Source organism: Portunus trituberculatus, chromosome 9 (assembly GCF_017591435.1).
Source record: "Portunus trituberculatus isolate SZX2019 chromosome 9, ASM1759143v1, whole genome shotgun sequence".
Classification (NCBI taxonomy): Eukaryota; Metazoa; Arthropoda; class Malacostraca; order Decapoda; family Portunidae; genus Portunus; species Portunus trituberculatus.
This window is the reverse complement of record NC_059263.1, coordinates 9807222-9825900: the sequence shown is the minus strand read 5'-3', so window position 1 is coordinate 9825900 and position 18679 is coordinate 9807222. Positions and strand designations below refer to the sequence as shown.

At 41.2% G+C, this 18679-nt stretch overlaps 1 protein-coding gene across 2 annotated transcripts in view; it reads right to left on the bottom strand.

The window, feature by feature from the left end:
- Positions 1–228: 228 nt before the first annotated feature.
- LOC123501351 (unconventional myosin-Ie-like) overlaps positions 229–18679 on the bottom strand; it is a 53914-nt gene continuing 35463 nt past the window's right edge. For both annotated transcript variants that reach the window (XM_045250137.1, XM_045250138.1), the window contains exons 10-19: positions 17749–17880; positions 16921–17184; positions 12525–12743; positions 11066–11160; positions 10048–10204; positions 7975–8154; positions 3594–3754; positions 2670–2818; positions 1339–1939; positions 229–575 (exon numbers count right to left, since the gene is read on the bottom strand). In XM_045250137.1, coding sequence (XP_045106072.1) covers positions 497–575; positions 1339–1939; positions 2670–2818; positions 3594–3754; positions 7975–8154; positions 10048–10204; positions 11066–11160; positions 12525–12743; positions 16921–17184; positions 17749–17880 — 2037 coding nt within the window. In that variant the 3' untranslated portion in view covers positions 229–496. The remainder of the gene's footprint in view (positions 576–1338; positions 1940–2669; positions 2819–3593; positions 3755–7974; positions 8155–10047; positions 10205–11065; positions 11161–12524; positions 12744–16920; positions 17185–17748; positions 17881–18679) is intronic.

Below are 18679 nucleotides of genomic sequence, written 5' to 3'. Positions count from 1 at the left end.
CATACTCTCCTTTATCAATTTATCTAATTTACGTTCGATAGTCAAGACTCTATCAAATAGTGAAGTTTGCGCCGTATCAAAGCCTTCAAATTCTCTTTCTCCCTCACCAACATTGTCATCATCAGCTTTCATTCTTTCCCGTGTCTCATACCTGCATTTAGATAGAATATCTTTCTCACTCATTATTATTTAACACTGTAATAATGAGTGTGTGTGTGTGTGTGTGTGTGTGTGTGTGTGTGTGTGTGTGTGTGTGTGTGTGTGTGTGTGTGTGTGTGTGTGTGTGTGTGTGTGTGTGTGTGTGTGTGTGTGTGTGTGTGTGTGTGTGTTCTTACCCTAACTGCATCTTTACAGGGTTGAATCAAGCTCATAACATCCAGTCTTTTAAAGTTAATCTATCACATTTATTTTTGAAGCTATGGATGCTGCTTGCACACACCACTTGGCCAGTCAGTACATTCCATTGACTGAGTGGTCTATCGGAAACACTATTTCCTCAACACTCACCTTCCTCCTCCAGGTCCAACACATCACCGGCACTGAAGCTCATCTCGTCAGAATCCCTTGCATTGTAGCTGAGGCAGAAACCAACAATTAGTATCTTTTGCTTCCTTTTTATGTAGGAGGGGAAATCTGGTCAAGGACAACAAAAATTATTACATAAACAAAAAGGCCCCACTTAGATGCCAGTCCCAAGGAGATCTGAGTGAGTTAGCCAAAGGAATGGGATATATATCTAGAAAATCTTCCTTACCACTTAACTATTCTGTTCAACACAATGCTCTTTGATTAACACTGCATCTATTGTAGTCACATGAGATAATCAGACCTTAAAAAAAAAAAAAAAAAAAAAAAAAAAATTATTTATAATTCAACAATAAGAACTTGACTATCTATCTATCTATAATTAATCTATCTATAATTAGACATAAGAAAACTTGACTATCTAAAAACTTGACTATCTAACTATCAAAGCAGCACAGTCATTCACACATCATCCACTCACTCATGACTTTGGAATCATTTGGTCCCGGTATTTTAGGCATCATAGCTTTATAACTCTGCCAGCATGTCTTTCATAGCAAAAAAGAAGAAGAAGAAGAAGAAGAAGAAGAAGAAGAAGAAGAAGAAGAAGAAGGAGAGAGAGAGAGAGAGAGAGAGAGAGAGAGAGAGAGAGAGAGAGAGAGAGAGAGAGAGAGAGAGAGAGAGAGAGAGAGAGAGAGAGAGAGAGAGAGAATAAATAAATGAAAAATCAGCTGACTTTCACATCATCTCAGCTTCATGAGGGGCCATGACACAACAACACACTGAAAGAACCACCTCATCTCTTTCACTTACTCAAACAGCGCTCGCACTTGTGGCTTCTTGGGTTTGGGTTTGTTGAGCGGGACAGGCGGTCTGACGCCAAAAGGTGGTCTGGTCCCTACAGTTGGCTGGTCCTCTGGCGGCGGATCAGATGGTGGTGGCGGAGGTCTGATCTGGTGCATAGGGGGTCTGATGGGACTTGGGTTGTTGAAGGACGGATTTCTGGCCACAAATCTGTTCTGTCCTGGCATCATGGGACGACCACTACCACCACCACCACCACCACCACCACTGGCACTACCATTGCGTGTTGTCGGCGGGCTCTCTGTCCCCATGGGAGGTCTGGAGGGATTGAACGATGGGGAGGGAGATGGGGGAGGCATTGTGGGTCTAAGGGGGAAGTGTGATGTGAGGCCAAGGGAGGGTCTGGGTGGCTGGCCTATGGGTCTGGGAGGGAAGCCTGGTGCTGCTCTTTGGTTCCCTGCAGGAGGGCTGTGGTGGGAGGCTGGGGGGCTGGGATGGTGGTTGGGTGGCGTGCGTTTCTTGTGAACGGGAAGCTTTTTGTTGGATGATGCATTTAAGGTGGCTCCCAGCATCCTTATATCCGGGGTGATTACTCTCTTCCCAGTTGGCCCTGAAAGAATTCCACCGCAGTTGTATAACATGAAGAGAACATCTATCTATCTATTTACCTATCTACATATATACCAAGCCTGCAATCTCACAAGCAGTGGCCCAGATAAAGCACTGCACATTCACACATATGTCATTCACTCTGAGCCCTATTGGCCCCTGGTGGGGAGTGTCTCATGGAGCAACCCACTACACCTCAGGAGCTGAGGCACACCACAGCTGACCACACACCTCCATGGCACAGCCTCACAGCACACACTGGCTTACCCCCTACACTCCAGACAGATGCAGCAAGAATTGAGGAGATAAAGTAGTGCTGAAATACATAGTTTCCCAGACAGACCAATGATTACCTATGGTGGTCAGTGCTGGACTGATGCTAGGGTATGTAGCTACGCACCACCTGGCAACACTAAGTGACAAATATTATGCACTTTGTTATCAAATTTTGTCATTAAATAATGCAATGGTATCTGTGAAATAAAATGCTTAATGACAAGACAGTGAGTAAGAAATAGGAGAAGGAGGAGGATTGGTATGACTCTGGGAGGGTAGGAGCAGGACATATACAGTATAACTTAATAAGCATCTTTTATCACCTTTTGTCATGACCTAACATGATGCCATCACTGAAGCAAACACTCTCAAGACAAAACAGTGTGCAAGGAGCAGAAGGAAGCATGAGTTTGGGTGAAAACTAAGTAATAGCTAGGAGGGACAGATGGCCTTACATGAGGTGTTTGGGAGGCCGGGAGGAACCTTGATGGTGAGAGTGTTGCCCGAGGAGACAAACTCAGGCTCTTTGCCTGTCCCTGTGGTAAACACAAGCTTCTTCTGGGAGTTCATACCCCAGCGCATCTTCTTGACGGAGTAGGTGATGCTGCAATGGAAAGCCACAGTGTAAGGTGTCAGCGTGTTTATACATGGGACAGGAGGAGGGAAAATATCAATGTAATAGGGGATATCTGACCAAGGGTAACAAAAATAATTAAACAAAAGGCCCACTTATATGCCAGTCCCTGAGCAGGTCTGAGAGAGTTAGCCAAAAGAATGAATGCTTTATGGATCTACAATAATGCTGCATCTCTTATCATATTGCTTCTTTCACAATGACTGCTGTTCTGCATGTCTCCCCTCCTCCCATGGCCGCACTGAAAAAAACATTTTCTCTCATCTCTATTCAGTCCACCTCCCTAATGCAAGAGTTGACCAGAGTTCCCAGTCTTTCGTCTCTTCTACTGGTAAACTCTGCCACTTCCTGCCTATTTGTATTATCTCAAAACTCTCCTCAAATTCTGCACCTATGGATACAAATATAATGAGTAAATAAATGGAGAGAGAGAGAGAGAGAGAGAGAGAGAGAGAGAGAGAGAGAGAGAGAGAGAGAGAGAGAGAGAGAGAGAGAGAGAGAGAGAGAGAGAGAGAGAGAGAGAGAGAGAGAGAGAGAAACACACCCACACTTTAACTTAAAACAGTAAACGAAACATTGAACAGCCACACACACAGACACATCCTTTGTCGGTAAAAATGTATAAATAAATAAATAAATAAATAAAAGAAAAAAAAAAAGAAAAAAGAAAATCACCCAAACCTAAACTTGAAAAAAAAAAAAAAAAAAAAAAAAAAAAAAACACTGAACACACACACACACATACTTGTTGGTGAAGTTAAGTGGCAGTTCCCGTTTGTGGTGTTTCTTGAGCTCACGGTTGAGAAGCATGATGAGCTCTGCCTTGAACTCCACCTCCAGCACCATCTCGTAGTCATTTCGCACATGAATCACCACCAGGTTGTCCCGCAGGGTGGAAAGTGTCGCCTGAGGAACACACACACACACACAGGGCTGGCTTAGATCAGACACTCAGACACACACACACACACACACACACAGAGAAATTGCAGAAAAAAAGAAGAGTGTAGTCGTATTTGGAATAAAAGAAAAAATATATAAAATATAGACCAAAAAGAGAAAAAGAAGAAATGAAATCAGTCAAAGACTGACTGACTGACGAAGATAGGGAGAACTTAGAAGAGGAAGTAGAAGAAATACACAGAATGGGACCATATCAAGAAGGAAAAACGAGACCAATTAAAATACTACTAAAATCACAAGCAGCAACAGAAGAAATATTATATAGAACAACAAAACTTAGAGAAACAGAAGGCTGCAAGGATATCTATATAAAGAAAAATAGAAATAAGGAAGAAAGGAAGAGATACAATGAACTGGCAGCAGCAGTAAGGGAAAAGAATAATGAAAGGTCAGAAGAGGAGAAGAACGCATTTTTTTTTTGGAGAATTCTAGGAGACAGGATAAGGAAATTGTCTATAAACGAGAAGGAAGAGAAAAAAGTGGAACAAGTTTTACTAAAAATGATAAAGGCAAAAGACTAAAAATGATGTATACGAACATAGACGGGGTTTTATCAAGTAAATTAGAATTAAGAGATTACATAAGGAAAGAAAATCCAGATATTGTATGCCTGGCTGAAACAAAACTAAATAAGGCAATCAAAATAGACTTGGACAATAGGTATAATGTATGGAGAAGAGACAGAGTGGGTAAAGGAGGAGGAGGAGTCATGATTATGTTAAGGAAAGAGATAGTGATAAACGAAATGGAATGGGGGAAAGGAAAAGCAGAAGTACTGTATACTAAGATGCATGTTAATAAAAAAGAGTTAACAATCATTGTAACATATGTGCCACCAAAAACAAATTCATGGACCAATCAAGAATATAAAGACATGATAGATGACACAATAAGGAGTCTAATGAGAAGCGTTAAAGAAAGGAGAAAAATGATATTAGTAGGAGATTTCAACTGTAAAGAAGTGGACTGGGAAAATTATGAAAATGGTATGGGGGAAGAAGCCTGGGGAGAAAGATTCTTGAACCTAATGATAGACAATATGATGGACCAGAAAGTAAAGGAATGCACAAGATTCAGAGGAAACGACGAGCCGGCGAGATTGGACCTAGTTTTTATAAGGGGTATACAAATGAATGATGATATAAGATATAAGTGCCTATTTGGAAAGAGTGACCATGCAATATTAGAAATAGATATAGAAGAGGGAAAGGAAGATAGAGATGATTCATACAAAGGAGACCGATTAAATTACAGAAAGGCTGATATTGAGAATCTCAAGAACTATTTTAAAAACGTAGACTGGGAGGAGATGGAAAACTCAGAGACAATGCAAGACAAATATAACTTATTTTTGGAAATAGTATACAAAACAGGAATCAGGGAATATGTCCCAAAATATAGACCTAAAGAAGAAGGAAAGAAAGATTGGTTTAATGCAAGGTGTGCCAAGGCAAAGGAGAAAAGAGATGGAGCATGGAAAAGGTGGAGGAGAAATAGGAATCCAGCAAATAAGGAAAACTTCAAAGCAGCAAGAAATGAATATGTTAAGGTGAGAAAGGAAGAAGAAAGGAACTATGAAAAGGACATTGTCGAAAAATGAAAAGAGCAACCAAAATTGTTCTATAGATTCATAAATGAAAAAAATAGGCAAAAAGAAACAATAGAAAGGTTAAAAGGAGAGAACGGAATGGTGGAAGACCCAAAAAGTATGGCAGAACTATTAAATAAAAAATTCCAGGAGGTCTTTACTAAGGAATCCAAATTTGAAAGGCCACAGGGTAATAGAGAGACTGTCCATATGAAAGAGATTAAAGTAACCAAGCTTGAAATGAAAGAGTTAATGAAGGAACTGGATGAAGAGAAGGCAATGGGACCAGATGAAGTCTCAGGCAGAATACTGAAAGAATGTAGGGAAGAACTAGCAAGTCCTATATACAACATCATAAAATGCTCAATAGAAAATGGAACAGTGCCAGTAGAATGGAAAAGAGCTGAGGTGGTTCCCATATATAAGAGTGGAAGGAAGGAAGAACCTTTAAATTACAGACCGGTATCACTAACTAGTGTAATATGCAAGATGTGTGAAAGAACAATAAAGAAACAATGGATCGAGTTCCTTGAAGACAACAAATTAATATCAAATAGCCAATTTGGTTTTAGAAAAGGACGGTCTTGTGTAACTAATTTATTGAGTTTCTATTCTAGAATAGTTGATAGAGTACAAGAGAGAGGATGGGTTGACTGCATTTATTTGGATTTAAAAAAGGCTTTTGACAAAGTGCCACATGCAAGATTACTGTGGAAGTTAGAGGAGAAGGGTGGCTAAAAGGAAGCACATTGAGATGGATAGAAAATTATTTGAGGGGGAGAGAAATAAGGACGGTAGTTAAAGATATGAAGTCCAAGTGGAGAGCAGTAGAAAGCGGAGTGCCACAGGGGTCAGTATTGGCACCAATACTTTTCCTCATTTATATTAACGACATGCCAGAAGGAGTGAACAGCTACATAAATTTGTTTGCGGATGATACGAAACTGTGCAGAGTTATAAAGCAAAAAAGAGGATTGTGAAATACTGCAAGAAGACCTAAATAAGATCTGGGAATGGAGTAAGAAGTGGGAAATGGAATTCAATGTGAACAAAAGCCATGTCATGGAAATGGGAAAGAGTGAAAGACAACCTGTGGGAATCTATAAGATGGGAGATGGAGTAGAACTGGAGAAAGTAAAAAGGAAAAGGACTTGGGAGTGACGATGGAAGAAAACAATCAACCAGTAAGCCATATTGATAGAATTTTTAGAGAAACATATAATTTGCTAAGGAATATTGGAGTAGCATTTCACTACATGGACAAAGAAATGATGAAGAAATTGATAAGTACTATAATAAGACCCAGATTGGAATATGCAGGAGTAGTGTGGACCCCTCATAAAAAGAAACACATAAGGAAATTGGAGAGGCTACAAAAAATAGCTACAAGAATGGTTCCAGAATTTGAAGGGATGAGGAGAGACTAAAGGTTATGGATCTACCAACCCTGGAACAAAGAAGGGAGAGAGAAGACCTGATACAAGTTTATAAATTGATCAACGGAATGGACCAAGTGGATAATGAGAAACTGATCCTGAGAGAAGAATATGACATCTGATGCACAAGATCGCATAGTAAAAAGCTGAGAAAAGGAAGATGTCAGAGAGATATTAAAAAATATAGTTTCCCGCAGAGATGTATTGGGACGTGGAACAGTTTAAATGAAGAAGTACTGTCTGCAACGAGTGTGCATACTTTTAAAGTAAGATTGGATAAGTGTAGATATGGAGACGGGGCCACACGAGCATAAAGCCCAGGCCCTGTAAAACTACAATTAGGTAAATACAACTAGGTAAATACACACACACACACACACTATCATATAAGATATTGACCAATATAAGAGTGGCATTTCATTACATGGATAAAGATATGATGAAAAAAATCATCACAAGCATGATATGCCCAAGGCTAGGATATGCAGCAGTGGTGTGGTCTCCAAGCTCTAAAAAGCATATAAGAAAATTGAAAGGATACAGAAGATTGCTACAAAGATGATGTCGGAATTAAAGGACCTCACATATGAAGAACGACTGAAGGAAATGGGACAGCCAACCTTACAAGATAGAAGAGAATGCGAGGACCTAATAACAATGTATAAAATAGTAAATGATATTGAAAAGATAGACAAAGAAGACTTGGTGCTGGTGACGGAAGAAGATGGAAGGACAAGAGGACATGAAAAGAAGATCAGGATGAGGCAGTGCGTGAAGGATATTGGAAAATACAGTTTTCCACACAGAACGGTGGAAAAATGGAATGCATTGGATAATGAAATTGTTACAGCACATAGTGTGCATAACTTTAAAGAAAAACTAGATAAATGGAGATGTGGAGACAGGACACTATGAGCCCTGCTCAAACCCTGTACAATACAACTAGGTAAATACACACACACACTTACATGGTCCATCTGTTTGTTTGTCAGTGAGTAGTAAGTTAGTCAGTCAGTCAACCAATCAATCAGTCAGTCAATTAATTACATACCCAATAATCTTTCAAGAGCAGTCACACTGCACACAACTTTCCCTTTCACACACACATAACCTAACCTACCAAACACCAAACACCATACCTGCGTCACATTCTCCAGGTCAATTTTCCTCTTGAGAGCCTGCACGATCTTGCCCTTCTCTGGACCTTTTTTGATCTTGACCAGGCCTATCAAATAGAGGCCGCCCTTGGTCAAGATAAGGTCACGTTTACTCTTCCTGAATTGCCGATCAAGTTTGTCCACAGTGAGAGCAAAGAGGACCTGTTGGGGGAGAGAGATTAGTATTGTGAGAGTAAGAAGAAACTGAGCCAAGAGGAGGTGCAAGTGGAGGTAGTGGAATATAAAGTGGGTTTGTCAGAGGGAAGGATAGAGGAGGAAGAGAAATGTAGAGGTTTAGAGGTAGTTAGAAAGAAACCAGAGAGAAGACTGAAGAAGATCTAGGAATGATGTATTTACCTATTTAGCATACCAAAGGGGAACTATGTTCGTGCTGTCCTGTCTCCGTTATCCCAGAAATGATCCAACTTCATCTTAAAGTTATGTATTGTTGTCAATTTCTTAACTTCTCTATCTAATGCATTCTAAGCTTCAACAGTTCTGTGTGAAAAACTGTATTTTTTCACGTCCCTCCTGCATGTGCCTTTCATCAGTTTCCTTCTGTATCCCCTAGTGATCATAATCACATAACGTATTACCACATTTTCTCTGTTATACTCAGTCTAAATGTTGCAATCAAATCTTCTCTCCTATGTTCCACAGACATCAGATCCAATCTTAACAATCTCTCCTCATAAGGAAGGCCTTTCACACTAGGGACCATGGCAGGAGTAACTAGCCAACCTTCTACGCAAGTTTGTGAAGTCTTTTGAGCTAGTTAAAGGGAAAGGGCCTCCTCGTGGCCTCCTGCTGGGCAACGCGAATTAACTTTTAGAATAGATCTAAAAATTAATCCGCGGCAAACACTTTCCCTCCTCTGGGTTTCCTTCCCAGTGTTTCGCTGCATGCAAACAATTTCTAGTCTGTTGGTTGCGCATTGCTACCAACAATTGGCAGCAATTATGGGCGATGGTGAAAGTCCCATCTGTCCCATCTGCCGGCAGTCCTTCAAGGACTTTCGGGGTCGACGTGTCCATCTCTCCTCATAAGGAAGGCCTTTCACACTTGGGACCATCTATGTTGCAGCCTGCTGGATTCTCTCTAGCTTTTAAATATCCTTCTTCTGATTTGGTGACCAAACCACTGGTGCATATTGCAACCTTGGATGTATCATTGCTACAATAATCTTCTTCATGGTATCCTCATCAATGTCTGAAAATGTCACTCTTATATTCTTGAGTAGATTATAAGTTTCCCCAACAATTTTACTTATGTGTTTTTCCAGTGACATGTCATCCATGACAATTACTCCTAAGTCTTTCCTCGTTTCTTTTCTGAATGTTTTCTTTCCCCAACTTATAAACTGTGACTGGTCCATTACTGCATTATCTTGCATTGAACTCCATTCTCCATTTCTTACTCTGTCTGTAGATCTAACCTAAGTCCTCTTGGAGCAAGTCACAGTCCTCATTTTCCTTCACCTGTTTCAGGATCTTCGCATTGTCAATAAACAGACTTGTGTAATTTTCTATCCCTTCAGCCGTATCATTTATGTATATTGCAAACATTACTGAAGCCAAAACTGATCCCTGAGGAACTCCACAGAAAACTCTTTTAAATGCAGATGTTTCATCTCTAATGACTCCTCATCTCCCTGGCCTTCATAAATCCTCTATCCATGCTAGCAATCCTCCTCCTATGCCTCCTTCTTCTCTGAGTTTCCACACAAGTCTTTTGTGTGGAACTTTGTTGAATGCTTTCCTCAGATCCAAGTAAACACAGTCAGCATGTGTGTGGAGGAAGACATGACAAGGAGGCTGTGGAAAACCTGGAGAGAATGTGAGGAGGAGGACATGACAAGGAGACCAGCAGGAAGATTAAGGGAGACCTGGAGACAATATGAGGAGAAGATCTGAAGGTAGTTTATAGAACACTAAACAAAACACAAGACACAGAAGACACAAGAAAGTCTTAAGGTATGAAAATTACAAAAAAAATAGACAATTAGACATAGGCAGAAGCACAGGGGGAGAGGAACAAAGGAATGTGTGGCCTGACCTTCTCCCTGCGAGGTATGAGAGCAGACAGTGCCGGCCGGAAATCCATGCCTATGTAATCGCCGTGGAAGTTTCGATTTAACGAGTTCTCGCGTCTCTCCTTGCGGTTGAGGAAGAGCTGACTTGCCTCCATTGCGACCTTGTTGGACTTCTGTTTGCTGTGGAGGAAATGAAGGGAAAAAGTGACAATGATGACTATTTACCAAACACTTCCAAGATTCTTCAGGGATATCTTATGGTTCTAACGGCAGTCTAGCAGTATTACCAACAGGAGAAACACTCTTGACAACCCAGTTAATCATCCCTGTGGCTTTTTTTATGTAAGAGAGGATATCTAGCCAAGGAAAACAAAAATAAACAAAAAGACGCACTTAGATGCCAGTCCCCAAGTAGGTCCCAGAAAGTCAACCAAAAGAAAGGGGTAAATGCCTTGAAAATTCCCAAATGAGTTCAGGTCATGGGAAGATGGAAGTACAGAAGCAGGCAGGGAGTTCCAGAGTTTGCCAGAGAAAAGGATGAAAAGAATTGGCGAGAGAGCAAGGCAATTATGAATACAAGCTAGGAATTATAATGTTGAATACTGTGTGTGCCCGTAGAGGAAAGAAAAGAAGGTAATCCTGAGAGTGTTAGGAGGAGAAAAGAGGAGGAGAGATGAGGAAAGAATATAAAGTACTGCACCTCAGAGGACAAGAAGAGGGAAAGTGTCAGAAGAGGAGAGAAAAGGAAGAGGTGTGTGAGAATGTTATGTATACAAGAGGAAAGAGGAAAGAGGAAAAAGAAGAAGAAGAAGAAGAAGAAGAAGAAGAAAAGGAGGAAGGTGGAAGAAAAGATGAGCGAAGGAATGTACTGTATTCATCTTAATCATGCAGAGGAGAGAGAGAGAGAGAGAGAGAGAGAGAGAGAGAGAGAGAGAGAGAGAGAGAGAGAGAGAGAGAGAGAGAGAGAGAGAGAGAGAGAGAGAGAGAGAGAACATTACTTAGTGTCTACATCCTTCATCTGATACACTCTCCAGTACACACCAGAAGAACTTCCTGAAGGCGTTCTGGATCACCCTGATGTAGTAGTCCAGCTTGCGTTCCCGGCACTCCTCTATCATGTACAGTGACTCGGGATCCTGGAAAGAGAGAGAGAGAATGTTTGTTAGTATTCCTTTCCTTATCATTATCACCACTTCTCTTTTCTACTTTTCTTCCTTCCTTATTCTGTTATTCTCTCCCTTCCTAATGTATGAGTTAACCAAAGTTCTCAGTCTTTTATCCAGTATTTCTTCTTGTTTTCTGTTTTTTTTCCATTCCTATTCTGTCCTTCCTAATGCAAGAGTTAACCCATGTTCTCAGTCTTTCATTCAATATTCACTCCTGCTTCCTGGTTTCTCCCATCCCTATTCTGTTTCCCTATTGCAAGAGTTAGCCAGCACACTCAATGTTTCCTCAGTTCATTCTGTATTCTTAAGCTTGAGTAAGTGTCACCTTTTAGCAATGGTGGATAATTACAGCCTCTATGCTTATCAACTCTTGCATCAATGAGGTGGACAGAGTAGATAATAAAAGAAGGAAAGCAGCTGGGAATACAGAAGCAGGCAGGGAGTTGCAGAATTTACAAGCAAGAGAGGATGAAAGACTCAATCACATTAGGAAGGTGGATAGAGTATGGATGAGAGAAGAAAAGTAAAAGGAAATACAGAAGCAGGCAGGAGTTGTAGAATGTGCCAGTAAGAGGGGATGAAAGACAGAAAAGGGATGAGATGAGTAAGGTGGCTCTAGAGTATACCAGTGAAAGGAATGAAAGACTGCATCTACAGGTTAAATCTTGCATTAGGGAGACACAAAATAAGGATGCAAGAAAGAAAGAAAAAAGCCTGAAGAAGTGATGACAAAAGAAAAAAACAGTGAGGCAATATAAATCTTCCTGCTACTGTCCCTGGCCTACTCTGATAACATACAGGGGTGAGAGAAAAGGAAGGCTTGGGTAGGGAGCGAAAGGAAGAGAAAAGAAGTGCATAGAACCCTCACCAGCTTACTTTGATGAACACTTCTGGTCCTGTATATCAGTACTGCTCCCAGCCAACACTGACAGCATACAGGAATGAAAGGAGAAAAGAAAGGCTTGGGTATTGAATAAAAGGAAGGGAGAGGAAGAGAGAGGGAGGAAATGCACAGAATCTTCACCAGCTTACCTTGATGAAAACTTTGGCCATGCATATCTAGTACTGCTCCCAGCCAACACTGGTAACATACAGGAATGAAAGAAGAGAGAAAGGCTTGGGTAGTGAGTAAAAGGAAGGGAGAGGAAGCGAGAGGACATGCACATAACCTTCACCAGCTTATTTTGATGAAAACTTCTGGTCCTGTAAATCTAGTACTGCTCCCAGCCAACACTGGTAACATACAGGAATGAAAGGAGAGAGAAAGGCTTGGGTAGTGAGTAAAAGGAAGGGAAAGGAAGCGAGAGGACATGCACAGAACCTTCCCAGCTTACCTTGATGAAAACTTTGGAATAGCCTATCTGGTACTGGTCCCTGTCCATGTTGATAGTGGCCATGATGCTGTCAATGGCCTGTGTGGGGTTGGAAGGGGAGTTCGCCAATTTCTGGGGGGACAGGATGGCATAACGCTGCAGGAACTTGTGGAACGGCCGCCGGTATGCAAACCCTGCACGCTTCACCTTGATGTTCTCCTTCAGACCCAAATACTCCACCTGCAGCAGTGAGTGGAGGGAGTGTGAGTGTGAGTGTGAGTGTGTTGTTGTTGTTGTTGTTGTTGTTGTTGGTGGTGGTGGTGGTGGTTCTCTCTCTCTCTCTCTCTCTCTCTCTCTCTCTCTCTCTTGAAATGCTAGGTACACTGTATTTGCTTTCAATCAATCAATTTATGTTCAATGGAGCAGTGTACTTGTGTGTTGTTATTGTTAGTGTGTGTGTGTGTGTGTGTGTGTGTGTGTGTGTGTGTGTGTGTGTGTGTGTGTGTGTGTGTGTGTGTGTGTGTGTGTGTGTTTACCTAGTTGTAGTTTTACAAGGCCTGGGCTTTACGCTCGTGTGGCCCGTCTCCATATCTACACTTATCCAATTTTTCTTTAAAACTGTGCATGACTTCTCCACCAATTCATCTACATCCTTTTGTGACTTAAGTTTGATTCTTATTGGCCTCATACCTTCTCTTGTGAACTTTCCAATTCTGAAGTCCTCTATTTCTTGTACTAGGTCTTTTCCTCCTCTTGCACCACATTAATGATATTATTTATCACCTTTTTATGTTTTCTCTCTCTCCATTTTACTCGGTGTCTTATCCTCCTCCACACCAAATATCACCACATCTCTTTTTGTCTACAGTTTCCCTCACCAATGTCTCATTTGACTTAATAACCTTCACCACTTTCTCAGCTATCTTCTCTTCTATGATCTGTTGATCTATAATTTCAGCAAGGCCCAAAGTTTTCTCCCTGACTCTTTGATTTCCTTTTCCAGACTTACCTTTCTTTTACCTAATTTCTTTCTCCTCTTATCTATCTAAAACTGCTTCTCCATCACTTTTCCTAGAGATTCTCCACATTTTTGTAATTCACTTTAATTAGCTTACACGTTGCAAACACTACTTCTTCATTCAAACTGTTCCACGTCTCAACACATCTTTGCGGGAAACTATACTTTTTAATATCTCTCAGACATTTTCCTTCCTCAGTTTCTTACTATGCAATCTTGTGCTTTGACTGGCATATTCTTCTCTCAGGATCAGATACTCATTGCCCAGTTGGTCCATTCCATTCATCAATCTATAAACTTGTATGAGATCCCCTCTCTCCCTTCTCTGTTCCAATGTTGGAAGATTCATAGCCTTTAGTCTCTCCTCATATGTCATCCCTTCAAGTTCTGGGACCATTCTTGTAGCCATTTCTTGTAGTCTACTCCTGCATATTCCAATCTGAGTCTTACGAGTATTATAGTACTTATCAGTTTCTTCATCATTTCTTTATCCATGTAGTGAAATGCTACTCCAATATTCCTTAGCAAATTATATGTCTCTCTGAAAATTCTATCACTATGGCTTGCCGGTTGATTATTTTCTTCCATCGTCACTCCCAAATCCTTTTCCTTTTTAACTTTCTCCAGTTCTACTCCATCTCCCATCTTATAGATTCCCACGGGTCGTCTTTCACTCTTTCCCATTTCCATGACATGGCTTTTGTCCACATTGAATTCCATTTCCACTTTTACTCCATTCCCAGATCTTATTTAGGTCTTCTTGCAGTATTTCACAATCCTCTTTTTGCTTTATAACTCTGCACAGTTTCGTATCATCTGCAAACAGATTTATGTAGCTGTTCACTCCTTCTGGCATGTCGTTAATATAAATGAGAAAAGTATATTGCCAATACTGACCCCTGTGGCACTCCGCTTTCTACTGCTCTCCACTTGGACTTCATATCTTTGACTACCGTCCTTATTTCTCTCCCCCTCAAATAATTTTCCATCCATCTCAAAGTGCTTCCTTTTAAACCACCCTTCTCCTCTAATTTCCACAACAACCTTTCATGTGGCACTTTATCAAATGCCTTTTTTAAATCCAAGTAAATATAATCAACCCATCCTCTCTCTCTTGTACCCCATCAACTATTCTAGAGTAGAAACTCAGTAAATCTGAGTGTGTGTGTGTGTGTGTGTGTGTTTCACTGTTTGATCTGCTGCAGTCTCTGAAGAGACAGCCAACGTTCGGAACAGCTCAGAGCTCATTATTTCCAATCTTCGGATAGGCCTGAGACCAGGCACACACCATACACCGGGACAACAAGGTCACAACTCCTCGATTTACATCCCGTACCTACTCACTGCTAGGTGAACCACTACACATGAAAGGAGACACACCAAATATCTCCACCGGTCAGAATCATCTCCAGGTGTGTGTGTGTGTGTGTGTGTGTGTGTGTGTGTGTGTGTGTGTGTGTGTGTGTGTGTGTGTGTGTGTGTGTGTGTGTGTATTTATCTAGTTGTATTGTACAGGGTTCGAGTGGGGCTCATAGTGTCCTGTCTCCATAGCTCCATTTAACTAGTTTTTCTTTAAAGTTATGCACATTGTATGTGCTCATAATAGCTCCAAGTTTTTCCATTATCCCAATGCATTCCATTTTCCACCATTCTGTGTGGAAAACTGTATTTTCCAACATCCTTCACGCACTGCCTCATCCTGATCTTCTTTTCATGTCCTCTTGTCCTTCCATCTTCTTCCGTCACCAGCACCAAGTCTTCTTTGTCTATCTTTTCAATATCATTTACTATCTTATACATTGTTATTAGGTCCCCGCGTTCTCTTCTATCTTGTAAGGTTGGCTGTCCCATTTCCTTCAGTCGTTCTTCATATGTGACGTCCTTTAATTCCGGCACCATCTTTGTAGCAATCTTCTGTATTCTTTCCAATTTCCTTCTATCCTTTTTAGAGCTTGAAGACCACACCACTTCTGCATATTCCAGCCTTGGGTGCATCATGCTTGTGATGATTTTTTCATCATATCTTTATCAATGCAATGAAATGCCACTCTTATCTTAGTCAACATCTTATATGATAGTCCAAATATCTTGCTTATGTGTTTATCAGGGCTCAGATTTTCATGTATGATCACTCCAGGATCTTTTTCCTCTTTAGTCTTCATTATTTGCTCCTCCCCCATCAAATAGTTCCATGCTGGTCTTCTCTTACTCTTTCCTAGTTCCATTATGTGACATTTCTTGGCATTAAACTCCAATTTCCACTTCTTGCCCCATTCATAGATCTTGTTTAAATCTTTCTGCAACAGTAGACAGTCCTCTCTGGTTTTGATAACTTTTAGCAACTTTGCATCATCAGCGAATAAATCTATATAACTGTTTATCCCAATGTGAATGTCGTTTCCATAAACTTGAAACATAATGGGGGCTAACACTGACCCTTGTGGCACTCCGCTAGTTACTTTACCCCGAGATGAGTATGTATCTCTGATCACAGTTCTCATTTCCCTATCCTTCAAATAATCTCTTGTCCATTCGAGCATGATTCCACGCAGTCCTCCTATGTACTCTAGTTTCTAAAAAAGTCTTCTGTGCGGGACTTTATCGAAAGCCTTTTTAATGTCCAGGTATACTGTGTCTACCCACCCATCTCTGTTTTCAAGTCCTGCAATAACTCTCAAGTAGAAGCCTAACAAGTTTGATACACATGACCGCCCTGTCCTGAACCCAAATTGTCTGTTCGATATGACTTGCTCCTCTTCTAGAAATTCAACCAATTTTTCTTTGATAATTATTTCACATAATTTCCTACAACACTTGTAAGTGACACTGGTTTGTAGTTTAGTGGTTCAGTTGCCTTTCCTCCTTTAAATATCGGTATTATGTTGGCTCTCTTCCACTCTAGTGGAACTTTCCCTTCATTTATTGAACTTTTAATTATTTCCCAAACTAGATCCAGTAATTGCTCTTTACATTCTTTTAACACCCAGCCTGATACACCATCTGGCCCCATTGCTTTTCTGACTTCCAACTTATTCAGTAATCTTCCAATATCCTCTTTGTGCACTGCAATCTCCTGTAATCCTTGGCAATCCAATGTCCTTTTAGGTTCTGTGAAATCATCATCTGCAGTGAACACCGTTTTGAAGCTCTCATTCATCATTTCACACATTTCCTTCTCTGTTTGGTATGTCTTCCCTTCTTTAATTATTTTTGTGTGTGCGTGTCTCTCTCTCTCTCTCTCTCTCTCTCTCTATTTGGATAGAGTGAAGTGTGTTTGTGTGTGAATATGTGTACATGTTTTGTTGCTAATGTGAGCATTGTTATGAGTACTTAAGATTCTCTCTCTCTCTCTCTCTCTCCCTCCCATCACCTTCTTCCCAGCCAGCTGCCACCCCTCACCTGATGCTTCGCCATTTGGTTGTCCCAGTCGTGTGGTTTCTTGGTCTCGTTGGGTTTGATGCAGCGGATGTAGTGTGGCACACACTTGGTGAGTGTCGTCACCAGTTCGTTGGCCTGAGTGCGAATCTTCATCCCTGCAGTGGTTGGTCGCCCCTTCCCCTCATATCTTGCCTTGGTGCCTACTCCCGGCCGGCCCTTACCTCCTCCCTGGGCACCATCACTGAAGAGGCTGCAGATGAAGGGGTTGGTGCTACTCTGCATCACCTGTTAGGGTCAGAGGAGGCAGCAGGAAGGGGTGGTTAGGTGAGGTGAGGCTAGGTGAGAATTGGTGAGAGGTTGGTGTTATACAGATCACAGAAGCTTTCCTCTCCTTTTCTCCTTCTCTCTTCCTTTCCTATTTTTCCTCATAGTCTACCTTTATTATTTGTTCCTTCTCTTACTTATTTCTCTTCTACTTCCTTTCTTTCCTTACAAATGCTCTTCTCTCTCTCTCTCTCTCTCTCTCTCTCTCTAGCACTCTCACTCACTCTAGCACCCTCATTCTCATTCTCACACTCACTCTCACACTCTCTTCCTCACCCTAGCACTCTCATCCTCACACACTTCCTCACACTCACTCTTGCACTCTTATTTGTCCTTCTCTTACTTATTTCTCTACTTCCTCCTTTCTCTCCTCACATTAACTCTCTCTCTCTCTCTCTCTCTCTCTCTCTCTCTCTCTCTCTCTCTCTCACTCTCACACTCTCAATCTCTTTCTCACACTCTCTTCCTCTCTCTCTCTCTCTCTCTCTCTTCCTCTCTCCCTCTCACTGTCTTCTTCCCTCTCACCTCAATAATGTCTGGGAAGAGAACGTCGCGGTTCTTCTCACAAAAGCCGTCAATGTGGTAGGACACGTTGCCAGCGTAGTGTTTGATCATGAAGCCTTGGTTGAACTTCTGATAGTGATGGTGTGTGCCGACCTGCAATGAAAGTGGTGGTGGTGGTGGTGGTGGTGGTGGCAGTGGTGGTGGTTTATAGACGACCACCACTACCTTGTATCTGGTAGCCCTTAACCCCTTCAGCACCATGACACATTTCTATATTCATTCCAGTCACTATTTGGTGATTTTATACAGCATCAGAAACTTATGTGGGGGATCAGAATAGTGAAGACTGTGGCCATTAATATTCTGACCTCCATAGACTCTTGCTAATAAAAAAATGGTCTATTAGTACACAAATCTCAAGGTAAAAATGTGACCCAGGGATTAGAATAGTGAAGACTGTGGCCATTAATATTCTGACCTCCATAGACTCTTGCCAATGTCAATAAAATGGCCAATGACCCAGGGATCAGAATAGTGAAGATGGCCATTAATATTCTGACCTCCATAGACTCTTGCTATGGTCTATTAGTACACAAATCTCAAGGTAAAAATGTGACCCAGGGATTAGAATAGTGAAGATTGAGGCCATTAATCTTCTGACCTCCATAGACTCTTGCCAATGTCAATAAAATGGTCTAATACTACATAAAATCTCAAGGTAAAAATGTGTCCCAGTACAAATGGGATTAGGTAAATGCAGACAGCTAAGCCTGTGAGTTATACTGCCCTGAAGAAGTTTATGGGCAAAACTAGCTGGGAGCAAAGTGTCCACCTTACCAGCATGTGTTTCCTTCTCCACCTTCCACAAAAAGAGGATAGATATAAGGAAATGAAAAGGATAATGAGTTTTAGCATTAAGAGGAAAATGAGAAAGAGGAGGAAAAATGAGAAA